Source organism: Neovison vison, chromosome 6 (genome assembly GCF_020171115.1).
Source record: "Neovison vison isolate M4711 chromosome 6, ASM_NN_V1, whole genome shotgun sequence".
Taxonomy (NCBI): domain Eukaryota; kingdom Metazoa; phylum Chordata; class Mammalia; order Carnivora; family Mustelidae; genus Neogale; species Neogale vison.
In genome coordinates this window covers 219,707,970-219,720,151 of record NC_058096.1, presented here as the reverse complement: position 1 = coordinate 219,720,151, position 12,182 = coordinate 219,707,970, and the positions used below count along the sequence as shown (strand labels likewise).

Below are 12,182 nucleotides of genomic sequence, written 5' to 3'. Positions count from 1 at the left end.
GTATGCAGGTGTGTTAGGGCTGGGAATGTGGTGGAGTGTTGCTGTGCTGTAGTCAGATGTAGGACAGCTGAAGGCAGATGGGATATTTCAAGGGCTAGACCTTGGAGCCAGAGGTTCCTGGATTCAAATCTTGACTCCAGGTAACCTTGGACAAGTCCTAGCCCCTCTCCATGCCTCAGCTTCCTTTTTAACTTTATTATTATTTTTTTTTTGTGAAATAGGTGGGAGTCAGAATTCTTACTTGATGATATTGATGTGATATGATGAAATTAAATTTTATTGGCAATGTGTCTAGCACAGCACCTGGTCCATGATGGCTGTGGTGGTTATTTGTGTGGGGTGTTCTGGAAGGAGACCTTTGAGTGGGATTTGCTTCATTATAGACAAATGATAGTAGTTTATTTATAGTTGGGGGCAATGAAAGATGGTCGAGAGGTGGGTGCTGGTGGGGAAAGAAAAGCAAGAAAGGAGGGAAGGAGAGTGATTGGAGAGACAGAGAGAGAGAACACAGTGACACATCAGCCAGACCAACTTTTCTTCACCATGGTGGAAAGAAAAAATTAGGGGTTTGCCATGCTGTCCTCATCCAGCGGTAATTCAGCAAAAAGTGCTGTCTTGCTCTGGTGGCATTGAGCAATTCTGACTCCACCTCTCCTTTCTTCCCACACGTTCTGTTTACTGAAAATCTCAAGACCATAGAAGAGGTTCCCTCTTCGAATGAGAGAAACACGACACCATGGGGAGCTCCAGCTTGCTCCTCTTCTGGGGTAAGTGTGGGGCTGAATGGTGATGGAAGGGTTGAGGGACGCCTGCACTGGGTGTATACTGTAGGGAAGAAGAGGGAAGGCCATGGGGTGTCCAGCCAGAGACCCCAATTCTAGGTTGGACACTGCCAACACCTTCACTGTGGGGCCCTTGACAAAAATCACAGAGCTCAGGGAATTCCCTTTGTCAGGGCAGACTTTCTTTATAGTCATTGATTTGACCTGTATTTCCTGAGCAGCTACTATGTGCCAGGTCCCATTGTAGGCATGGAGGGGAGAGCAGTGGTAAACAAGCAATTCTTGCTTGGCTGACATCCTCATGGGAGGGACAGGCAGAAAAGAAGCCACTGGCCATAACAGTAACCACCCACCTAGTAACATTTTAAGTTCCTCAAATAACTTCATAAAACGCCTCCAAATACTGGGTGACTAGTAGCCCCATTTTACAAAGGAGGAAACTGAGGCAAAAGAGATTAGATGACTTGCCCAAGACTACTTGGCTCACAGGGGTAGAGCCGGAGATCTGGCTCCAGAGTCGTATGCTTCATTGCTCATTACTAGGCTGTGCTGTCCCAAATAATAACCACACAAAAGCATTTCAGGCAGTGGGAGGGCCACAAAAGAAGAGAGTAACTGGGAGTTATGTTGAAGGGGGAAGTCAGGGAAGACCTCTTGGAGGGGGTGACATTTGTGCGGAGGCCTGAGCCATGAGATGGAGCCTTCCTGTCTGTTGTGTTATTTCCCTTTCTTCAGGCATCAGTTTGTACTGGTCTTATTTATGGCCTATGTTGTGGTTTTCTTCGTGTCTTTCAAGATTTGGTCACTGTCCAAATCTATGGATGAGAGAGATGAGCCCTGGGTGTTAAACACAATTAATGAATCACTGACCACTACATCAAAAATTAATGATGTACTATATGTTGGCTAACTCAACATAATAATTAAAAAAATCTATGAATGAGGGACAATGTTTTGAACAACAAATGTGGGCTTCCTTAGCTGTGGTCCAGAGCATCTATTTCTGAAGGAGAAAACATGGGTGCAAAGAGATTAAATAAGTCTTCCAAGGCCATGCAGTCAATAACTAGCAAAGCCAGATTTTTAAATCCAAGCATTTGGGCTCCAGAGTTGGTATGCTTAAAAACAGTGCTCTGTTCCCTCTACAATGATGAAGTGGGGATGCCTGGGTGGCTCATTCGGTGGTGCATCTGCCTTCGGCTCAAGGCATGATCCCAGGGTCTTGGGATCGAGTCCCGCATTGGGCTCCTGCTTGGCAGGGAGTCTCCTTCTCCCTCTGCCTGCCGTTCCCCCGGCCTGTGCTCTTTTCCTTATTTGTTCTCTTTCTGACAAATAAGTACATAAAACTTTTAAAAAAATCTAAAATGATGAAGGAGCAAAACAATTTTGGTGATAATGAATGGGGATGTCAGGAGTTTGGGTCTGTGGGACTTGTCGCCCGGCAGGCATCCTTAGAAGGAGCAGGTGACTCGTGGACTGCAAATGCAGGAATGCCAAGTTGTTGCTTTGTGGTGTCAGCGCTTGTATTAGCGACTAGTGCCCCTGATTCTGCCCTGGACTTGATCATCAGAGTAGTGATGACGACACTGAGGGTAGGGATTGTGGGAGGGGGAGAAGATGGGGTGGTGGAGGTCAGGTGGTGGAGTGGTGGAGGTGGGGGTGGTCATGGGGGTCGTGTGGGGGGTGATGGGGTTGAAGGTGGGGGTGTAGCCAAGGGAAGGGTGGGGGTGGGGGCAAAGGTGGCTGTGGTGGGGGTAAGGGTCACAGAGGTGGTAATAGCAAAGAAGAGCTAAATGCTGGTAGGCTACACTGCCTTTTGGACACTTTTTTTCATCTCTCCCTAAGAATCAAGTTTTGCCCTCTTGAGGAAGATGTCATTTCTCTTGAGAATACATGTTTTAGCGTCTGTTTTTTGAAAATCAGCTGGAACTTTTTTTGTAAAAGAAAATTAAGATAATACAAACCAAATGAAAAACATCAAGTGCAGAAACGCAGGAACGGCTGCTGTGTTATGAGACATACTGCCTGTCTGTCACGCTGTTGGATCTCTCATCTACGTTCATCAAACCTACTTATATGAGGTCATTCCAGGAGCACTGTTTTCAGCTTGAGCACATTGCTTCTCGATGGTTCACGGTGTTTTTCTTTTCTTTCCCCATAGGGTATTGTGGTCTATTCTTCTGGGTCATTTTCCCATTGGAATCAATGGCAGTTGGTAAGCTGGTCAAAGAAAATCCATATATTCAATGTGCGGGAAGATGTTTTTTGGGGAGGAGACCCATCTGTCCCAGGAGGCTGAGCTGCCGCTGAACACTTGCTGGGAGATACTTAGGGACAGAACAAGGGATAAGTAACATCCAGGTCTCCTGGTTCCTCCTCCAGGCACTTACCTTTGTGCCTTGGATTCACTGTGTGACCTCGGATGAGTCACACGAAACCTCTCTTGATGGTCACTCTCCTCAACCGTGAAATACAATTAACACAGGTTCCCATCCCAGGGACATTGTGAAGCTTCAGTTGAAAGAGGTCACTTTGTTAACTACTTGGTACATGTGATAAGAGCTTCATAAATGGTACTAGGAATGGGGATGGAATTTACTCAAACTACAACTCAATGTGGAAAAAAAAACTCATTTAAAAAACGTATTAATTGTTCTCATCTTCTACATAAGCTGCTGCTGGATGGAGAGGAAAAACACGCCAGTTCTTCGTGTTCTCAGTGTCTCCGTTTCCTGGCTCACCCTTATTTGGGAAATTCAGTCTGTGTTGTGCAAAGAGTTAATCTTTCGAATTTCTTACTCTACTCTCGGTCCTCCCAAGATGGTGGCTGCGTGTTGGTGTAGGGGCAACTTATGGGATCTTGTGGCTGTCAAGGGTGGACTGTGGATAGGATGTTTTGTCCATTGGTAGAGCATGGCCCCACCTTGCTTGTCTGGTAGTCCTCTCAGAAGCTCTCTACCCCCTCCCCCCACCAGGGGTCCATGCAGGAGCTTCTACTTTCCACGTTCAGGCTATAGGAACCCAGAAGATTTTTTTTTGACCACCTACTAGCTACCTCCTTCTGTAGATTCTAATCCTTGGCTCTCATACCCTGTTGGATGTGACAGCAAAGCAAACTTCTCTTTTAGAGTGGGAAACTCCACCTGGTTTTTGCTGGGAGAAGTCAGCCCCTAGCCTTGATACCCCAATTCATCCATTCCTACCCAGAAGTTACTGAGGTGATGTGGCAGAGGAGTAGGGCTTCTGGTGGGTCCCTCTCATCTCTCTTTATTAGCTTCCCACAATTTTTCTCTTCCCCTGTGAAAGGTATTTATTTCTCTTACACCATGGCTTAATGAAAACTCTACTTTCTAGTCCTTCTATCCTGGCCACCCCAAAATCTTTTTATTGAGATATGACTGACATATAACATCGTGTAAGTTTAAGGTGTGTATGTGTTGATATGATACACATGTTGGGGTCTGTTATCAAAGGAGCGAGACTGATACAAAGCGAAGGTCAAGCAAAGCTTTATTTCATGCTAGTATCAAGAATCAAACCGACCAGCCCGGGCCGTCTCTTAGTCATGTTAGGTCACACGTGGGTGGCCAATTGAATTACCATTTACCTTATAGTAGCTGTTTGAACTAGCCTATCACTCTGGTCAGAATTGGCACCCAAGTTTAACACCCAAAAGGCAGGGTTTACATTTTTTTGATGGTTAGGGAGATAGTATGTGTGCTTTACTGACTGGATGTCTCCACCTGGCCTGACTCGTCCTTGCATTCTGGGCTCTGTTATCTCCATCTGACCTGACCCGTCCCTGTATTTGGGCTCTGTTATCAGGGACTGGTCAACCATATTTTACTGGTTTCCCAGACTTGCTTTTAAGTAAGTTCCTCTGGGGAGGGGGCAGGGTCAGTTTAAGTTTTACTGCACGAACAACAAAATGGCTGTGTAAGCGAGATGGAGTCGATCTGGCTAGGTAGGTCCTTACACACACATATATTGAGAAAGATTATCACCATAGTGTTCACGAGCATCTTCATTACCTTACATAACTACCATCTTTTTTTTTTTCCTGGAATAAGGATATATAAGATCTACTTGTAGCAACTTCCAAGTACATGATGCGGTATTGTTCACCAGAGTAATTATGCGGTACATTAGATCCCTAAACGTGTTCATCTTATAAGCCTTTGCTTTCAAGGCTACTGTTTTGCTGGGAGCCCAAATCCAGTTTGGTAATTAAAACTTGAATGTTACCATTTCGCTTTCATGTGTGTCTACTGCTAAGACGTCCTAAAATCTCCTGAATGAGACTAAATCCTTCAGCAGAATGTGTTGGGGAAGGGAGTTCGCACCCATATAAGTGGAAAAGAAAATCCTATCACTTTATTTCCAAAAAGATCACCTTGATTTTAAAAAAAATCCGTCATTATCATTGATTCCAGAAAGCCCTTGGCCAGTGAGGAAGTCATTGTGTGACTCTCCACAGCTCTGAGACCCAGCTGAGGCCTGACACTATGCAGGCAAGTTAGGTAGATAAATAAATAAATAAATAAATAAAAGACTCTATGCCTCACATAGAGAGTGTGAGAGATGTTATAGTCAAGGCACATACTTGAAATTTGTAAGTGGAAATTCCAAAGACTTAACATTTGAGAAAACTAAGCACAATTGGAATTAAAAATTGGAATTAAAAATGGAATTGGGATGTTAACTTTGTGATAGTTCACCAAAGTACATACTTAAAATATTTGTGCTTGTCTCTCTATACCATACTTTATAAAATACTATGAAAATGCATATACACTTTGATACAGCAATTCCTAATCCAGAAATTTATTCCAAAGAGATGTTTGTATAAAGTACAGACATACCTCACCATACACTCAAGGATGTGTTCCTTATACTATTCTGGTAACAACTTGGAATGAACAATGTTTGTTTACATGAGGGGACTAGTTGGATAAAACGTTGTGTTTGTTAGAGTAACCCTAGTTACTGTAACAAACCCAAAACTGTCCATGGCTTACTAAAAATAAATTTAATTTTTGTTTGGTTTAGAGTCCAATGCAAATATTTCTGGCCAGTCAGAGCTTTTCCTCCGAATGGTAATTTGGAGACCCAGATGCCTTCTATCTGGGTAGAGATAGCTGGGTGGCTCAGCCATGCTAGCGTCTCAGAGTCTTCTTCAGACTGTGGCAGGAGGGAAAAGAAACAGTGGAGAAGGCATACCCACTTTCTAAAAACAGAGGTCTGGCGGTGAGGCATGGGGTATTTGCTTGGGGTCATAGGACCATACCTGGACACAAGGTGAGCTGGGAAATGCAGTCCGTGGTGGGTAAGCTGCCTGCTACTGACAGTTGCATACCGTGGAACTTTGGCTTCCAAGCCAGTCCCTGGCACAGTTAATGCCCATGGGCATAGTGGAAACTACATAGCTGTTCAAAAGCATGAGCTGGGTCTGTATGCACTGACTTGGAAAGTTGCCCCAAACATATCCTTCCCTTAACTTTTTATTATAGAAATATTTAAACATTCAAAAGTAGGGGAAACAGGACAACAGACTCCCATGTACCCATCACCCAGCTTCCACGCTTGACAAATTTTGCTGCTCTTGGTTTGCAAGACCTACTCTGAAGTGAAAAAACAAGAGGACAACAGAGTTGTCCTTTCCAGGATGATGGACCTGCTCTGAATCTACAATAGCCACTAGCCGTAAGTGGCTACTGAATGCTTGAAATAAAGCCAATAGGACCAAATAATGGGATGTTTTGTTTTATTTAATTTCATAGATTTATTTATTTTTTAAAGATTTTTTTTTGTCCTTCTAGGTTATTCTTGGAGTTTTTTTTAAAATGATTATTATGTTATGTTAGTCACCATACAGTACATCACTAGTTTTTGATGTAGTGTTCCAGGATTCATTATTTACGTTTAACACCCAGTACTCATTAGAACACGTGCCCTCCTTAATTTCAGAATGTGAGAGAGAGCACATGTGTGCACTCTTGAGCAGGCGGAGGGGCAGAGAGAGTGGGAGAAGCAGACTGCCTGGTCCCAGGACCCTGAGATCATGACCTGAGCTGAAGGTAGATGCTTAACCAACTGAGCCACCCGGCACCCCAGTTTTCAGAGATTTAAAAGCAAACACCTGTATATGATTAGTAGTTTTGGAGAGCACAGTAGATTGTATATTGCATAATCTCACTTGCGTTAAGAAAATTGTGTGAATTTATAAATTTATTCTTATTTAATAATACACTTGCATGACTGAGTCTATGAATAGGATTTAGCCTGGAGGGGATTCACTCTAAGCTTTTGACAGTGGTTGCCTCTGGGTGTAAAGATGGGGGACTGAGAGATCTTCACTTTGAATTTTATATACTTCTGCATTGTTTGTTTGAATTTTTTTACAAGCAATTATTACCTTTTTTTTTTTTTTAAAAAAGACACAAACCAAAAAAAAAAATGCACCAAAATAAGAATGACCTTCTGCTTTTGGTCATTTTCTGTAGACGCAGAGCTGATAGGATTGTTGTGTGAGTAACTTACCAGGGAGGACTCTCAGGAAACACTTGCAGGAGAGTGAGGAGAGCAGGATAGGGAGGAGAGAGAAAGTAGCCTCCCAGAAAGTGTTTTAGGAGAGTTTTAGCCACACAGCCTGGTCTCACAAGGAGCCCTGGAGTGTGCAATGCATCCCAGAGGTTCACCTGCTCAGGGGGAAGGCAGAGACTATGCTATAACTCACCTGTACCTGTTCCGCCAGTGTTTGCCTGGGGGATCCGCATGCCATCCCAGTAAAGCCGATAGGGGTGGTGGGTGCCAAGAATGGCCGCTATCCCACCCCTTCTTTTTTTTTTTTTCTGTATTAAGCAATCTTGCTGACCTTTTAATTTTTTTTCCAATTTTTTTATTTTCAGAAAAACATTATTCATTATTTTTTCACCACACCCAGTGCTCCATGCAAGCCGTGCCCTCTATAATACCCACCACCTGGTACCCCAACCTCCCACCCCCCCGCCACTTCAAACCCCTCAGACTGTTTTTCAGAGTCCATAGTCTCTCATGGTTCACCTCCCCTTCCAATTTACCCAAATTCCCTTCTCCTCTCTAACGCCCCTTGTCCTCCATGCTATTTGTTATGCTCCACAAATAAGTGAAACCATATGATAATTGACTCTCTCTGCTTGACTTATTTCACTCAGCATAATCTCTTCCAGTCCCGTCCATGTTGCTACGAAAGTTGGGTATTCGTCCTTTCTGATGGAGGCATAATACTCCATAGTGTATATGGACCACATCTTCCTTATCCATTCGTCCGTTGAAGGGCATCTTGGTTCTTTCCATAGTTTGGCGACTGTGGCCATTGCTGCTATAAACATTGGGGTACAGATGGCCCTTCTTTTCACGACATCTGTATCTTTGGGGTAAATACCCAGGAGTGCAATTGCAGGGTCATAGGGAAGCTCTATTTTTAATTTCTTGAGGAATCTCCACACTGTTCTCCAAAGAGGCTGCACCAACTTGCATTCCCACCAACAGTGGAAGAGGGTTCCCCTTTCTCCACATCCTCTCCAACACATGTTGTTTCCTGTTTTGTTAATTTTGGCCATTCTAACTGGTGTAAGGTGATATCTCAATGTGGTTTTAATTTGAATCTCCCTGAGGGCTAATGATGATGAGCATTTTTTCATGTGTCTGATAGCCATTTGTATGTCTTGATTGGAGAAGTGTCTGTTCATATCTTCTGCCCATTTTTTGATGTGTTTGTCTGTTTTGTGTGTGTTGAGTTTGAGGAGTTCATTATAGATCCTGGATATCAACCTTTTGTCTGTACTGTCATTTGCAAATATCTTCTCCCATTCCGTGGGTTGCCTCTTTGTTTTTTTGACTGTTTCCTTTGCTGTGCAGAAGCTTTTGATTTTGATGAAGTCCCAGAAGTTTATTTTCGCTTTTGTTTCCTTTGCCTTTGACCTCAACGTGAGACAGGAATCCATCAGAATCTTAGAGGAGAACATAGGCAGTAATCTCTTTGATATCAGCCACAGCAACTTCTTTCAAGATACGTCTCCAAAGGCAAAGGAAACAAAAGCGAAAATATCCCACCCCTTCTTACTGGGCAAGGACTCATGAACTGGTGTAGGATGAATCTCCAGGAGGAGACTGGGTTTTCCCCTTCGCAAACCCGCTCCTGCTTTCGTAACTTGCTGCTGTAATCACTGGCACTCGGGGAAATACGGAGACTGGCTGGCTCATGGCCACGTTCAAAGGGATCCGATGGCTTCTCCTTGCTCCGCTGTGGGCTGGTGGCAGCTGTGGAGCACGTGTTCTGGGAACAGGCCTCCCAGACTGAAGGCAATTAGACCTTGGGCGAGCACCTTCAGCTCTCGGTGTTGTCATCCGATTAATGGGTATTGCAATGACCCTCCCCCCTGACCTAATGGGTTAGTTGTGAGGATTTGACTCCATGTGCTGTTGTTAAGAGATGGGCTCTGGAGTCATAGTTCCTGGGTTCAAATCTTGGTTCCAGTCCTCACATATTTCAGTAAATTCCCTAAAACGTCAGTTTCTACGAAAATGAGAGTCAGACAGGTTAATTAATCCACCTGGTAGTGCTTCAAGTGGTACCTGGAACATAGCAGGTGCACAACTGTGTCAGTGCTCCCTCTTCTCAGAGAAACCGAAATTATCTGGTTCATACTGGCTGGGCCAAAGCCGTAGTGAGTAGACACAGTCAGGACAGTGACCAGGACCCCCGGACACCCTGCCAGCCTTCACCCTTTCTACTTTAACTTCTCTTGCATTCTGACTGATGGTGTGACCTCGGGGAATCTGTGGAAACACTCTTGGACCTCTGTTTTCATATCTGTAAAATGGAGTCCTTGTGTTTACCTTGAGGTAGGGTCACCAGGAGGGTGACCAACTGTCCTGGCTTGTCTCTTACTGGGAGGGGAATTCCCGGGACTCTGGCCTTCCAGTGCTAACACCAGGGAAGTCCTGGGAAAACCGGGGTTACTAGGTCCACCCATCTGGAAGCACTATTGTAGGGCCCTGCATATAAAGCATGGAAGGAGCCTGGAGCTTGGGAGGCACCAGTGAAACGGAAGATCTAGTTCTAACTTCAAAAGTCCTTTTGCCCCTTGGAGTCTCTTTATGCGTGGGTCAATTAGGTGATCATCCACTAAGTTGTTTGTCTCATAACTGAGGAGCATGTGTCTGTCTCAGGGGGATTGTTGAAAGGGTTTCCTGGCTTCTTGCCCTTGCAGTGGCCACCAGAGGGCACCAGTGAGCACCCAAGTCAAGTTCCACCTCCTCTGCCCACAACCCTCCAAGACTCCCACCACCCTCAGCTCAAAGCCCAAATCCTCTTGGAGACCTCTAAAGACCCACACGACCTGCTCCATCCCCTCCATGCCCTGCCCTCCTCCCTCTCTTCGCCTTGCTCTCTTTGTTCTGACCACACACCCCTCCTTGCTGTTCCTCTAATACCTCAGGCCCAGTCCTGCCCCAGGGCCTTTGCATGAGCTATGTCCTCTGCTTGGGATGCTTTTGCCCTACATATACACTTGGCTCTCTCCCTCATCTTCTATATGTTTCAGCTCATGAGTTATCTCAGTGACTACCCTATTTTTGACATCATATCCCTTACCCTCAACTCTCCAGGTTATTAGCTATGTGAAGATGGGGAATTTTGTGTCTTGTTCCACTTCTGAATCCACAGTGCCTAGAATAGCGTCTAATATATAGAAGGTGTTTGTATTTATCAGAGCTATCCAGAGAAGCAGAACCAATAGGAAGGATACATATAGATAAAAAATTTGTCATAAGGAATTGGTTCATGCAATTCGGGAGGCTGGCAAGTCCTAAGATCTTTGCAGTGACATGCAAAGGTCTCGAGACCAGAAAGAATTTGGGGAACTGAGCAAAGGTGAGCATGGCTGGTGGGACAAGGTAGGAGATGAGCTGAGAGTTTGGTCGGTGCCAAGTCACACAGACCTGGGTTGAGATTCTGGCTTGGGGTGGGTTTGAGTTGTGAGCGATTGAGCCAGAGGAAGAGGGTGACGGGAAGCTCCGATGAAAGGCAGGAAGTTTGCAAAGAACAGCATTGCCTCTGCAGATGAAAGAGGAAACTGTTAGTGAGAAGAGATACAACGGAGATGTCCTGCAGGGAAAGGAAACAAGGCATGTTGTAAGAAGGTTTTGCAGCATTCTATGAAGTGCTTTCTTACTCTGTCAGTGGACGCTGGCGCCTTACCGTTCACTCCTCTTTCTTTCACATCCCACACCCAGTCCATTGGCAAATACTGTTAGCATCACCTTCGGAAGAAACCCCAAATCTTGTGTCTTCCACAGCTTCCAGCGGGATTGCAGCCACCATCCCGGCTTACCTGGATGGGAGCAGGCGCCTCCTGCCTGGTCATCCTGCCCTCTACAGTTCATCTCCCAGCCAGGGGCCACAGGACCCTGTTAAAACCCCAGTCCAGCTCTGTCCTGTCTGTGCTCAGACACCTCATGGCTCCCCACACTCTCTGTAGAAAGCCGAGGCACGCCAGCACCCTAGCGGATCTAACATGATTTGTCTGTGTCCAGGCCTCCCACTTCCCCCTTCCCACTGTGTTCTAGCCACACCAACCTCCTTGTCATGCCACCAAACTCTTGGCATGGTCTTGCCCCTTCATGCCGTTTCCTCTGCTCTAGGTTCCTTCACAGCTCACTCACCTCCCTCTGGTCTTTGTTCTAATAATAGCATCTCAGCAAGGTCTTCATTATTGAGCACCGACTGTGTACTGAGCACTGTTGTATGCACTCAGCACACAGCAGTGAATGACAGACACAAATCCTTGCCTTCTAGGAGCTCAAAGTCCATCAGGACAACAGACTTAATCAATCACAGAAGTTGTCTTTTTCTTTTTAAACAAAGAATTGTTTTAGAAATTGTCTGAAAATTAATTTCATTTCCAGCCAGATTTACCTCTTCCTGGAGAGCAGTAGTAAAAATCATTCACTCCAATGAGTGGAGATGCCACTCACCGGCTGTGTGTCCTTGGACAAGTTACTCAACCTCACCAAGCCTCAGTTGTCCACATCTGTGTAATGGGAATTATATGAGTATACATACTAAGGCTGCTCAAGCCAATAAACAAACTTGGTAGCGTCACACAACAAAAACATTACCGTGCGGGTCTGGAGATCAGAAGTCCAAAGTGGGTCCCATTGGGCTAAAATCAAGGTGTCCGCAGGGCTGCGTTCTTTTCTTGAGGTTCTGCAGGACAATCTGTCTTTTTGCCTTTTCCAGCCTCTAGAGGCCTCCTGGATTCCTTGCCTTGTGTCCCTCCTCCTCCACTTTCAAAGCTAGCAATGACTGGCCAGGTCTTTCTCACGTTGTGTCACTTTGCCTCTGCTGGCTTCGCC

The 12,182-nt window shown here is 45.1% G+C and overlaps 1 protein-coding gene across 3 annotated transcripts in view; it reads left to right on the top strand.

Annotated features, from left to right (window-relative positions):
* Positions 1-693: 693 nt before the first annotated feature.
* ADGRE1 (adhesion G protein-coupled receptor E1) overlaps positions 694-12,182 on the top strand; it is a 53,970-nt gene continuing 42,481 nt past the window's right edge. For all 3 annotated transcript variants that reach the window (XM_044255433.1, XM_044255432.1, XM_044255434.1), the window contains exons 1-2: positions 694-767; positions 2,944-2,997. In XM_044255433.1, coding sequence (XP_044111368.1) covers positions 737-767; positions 2,944-2,997 — 85 coding nt within the window. In that variant the 5' untranslated portion in view covers positions 694-736. The remainder of the gene's footprint in view (positions 768-2,943; positions 2,998-12,182) is intronic.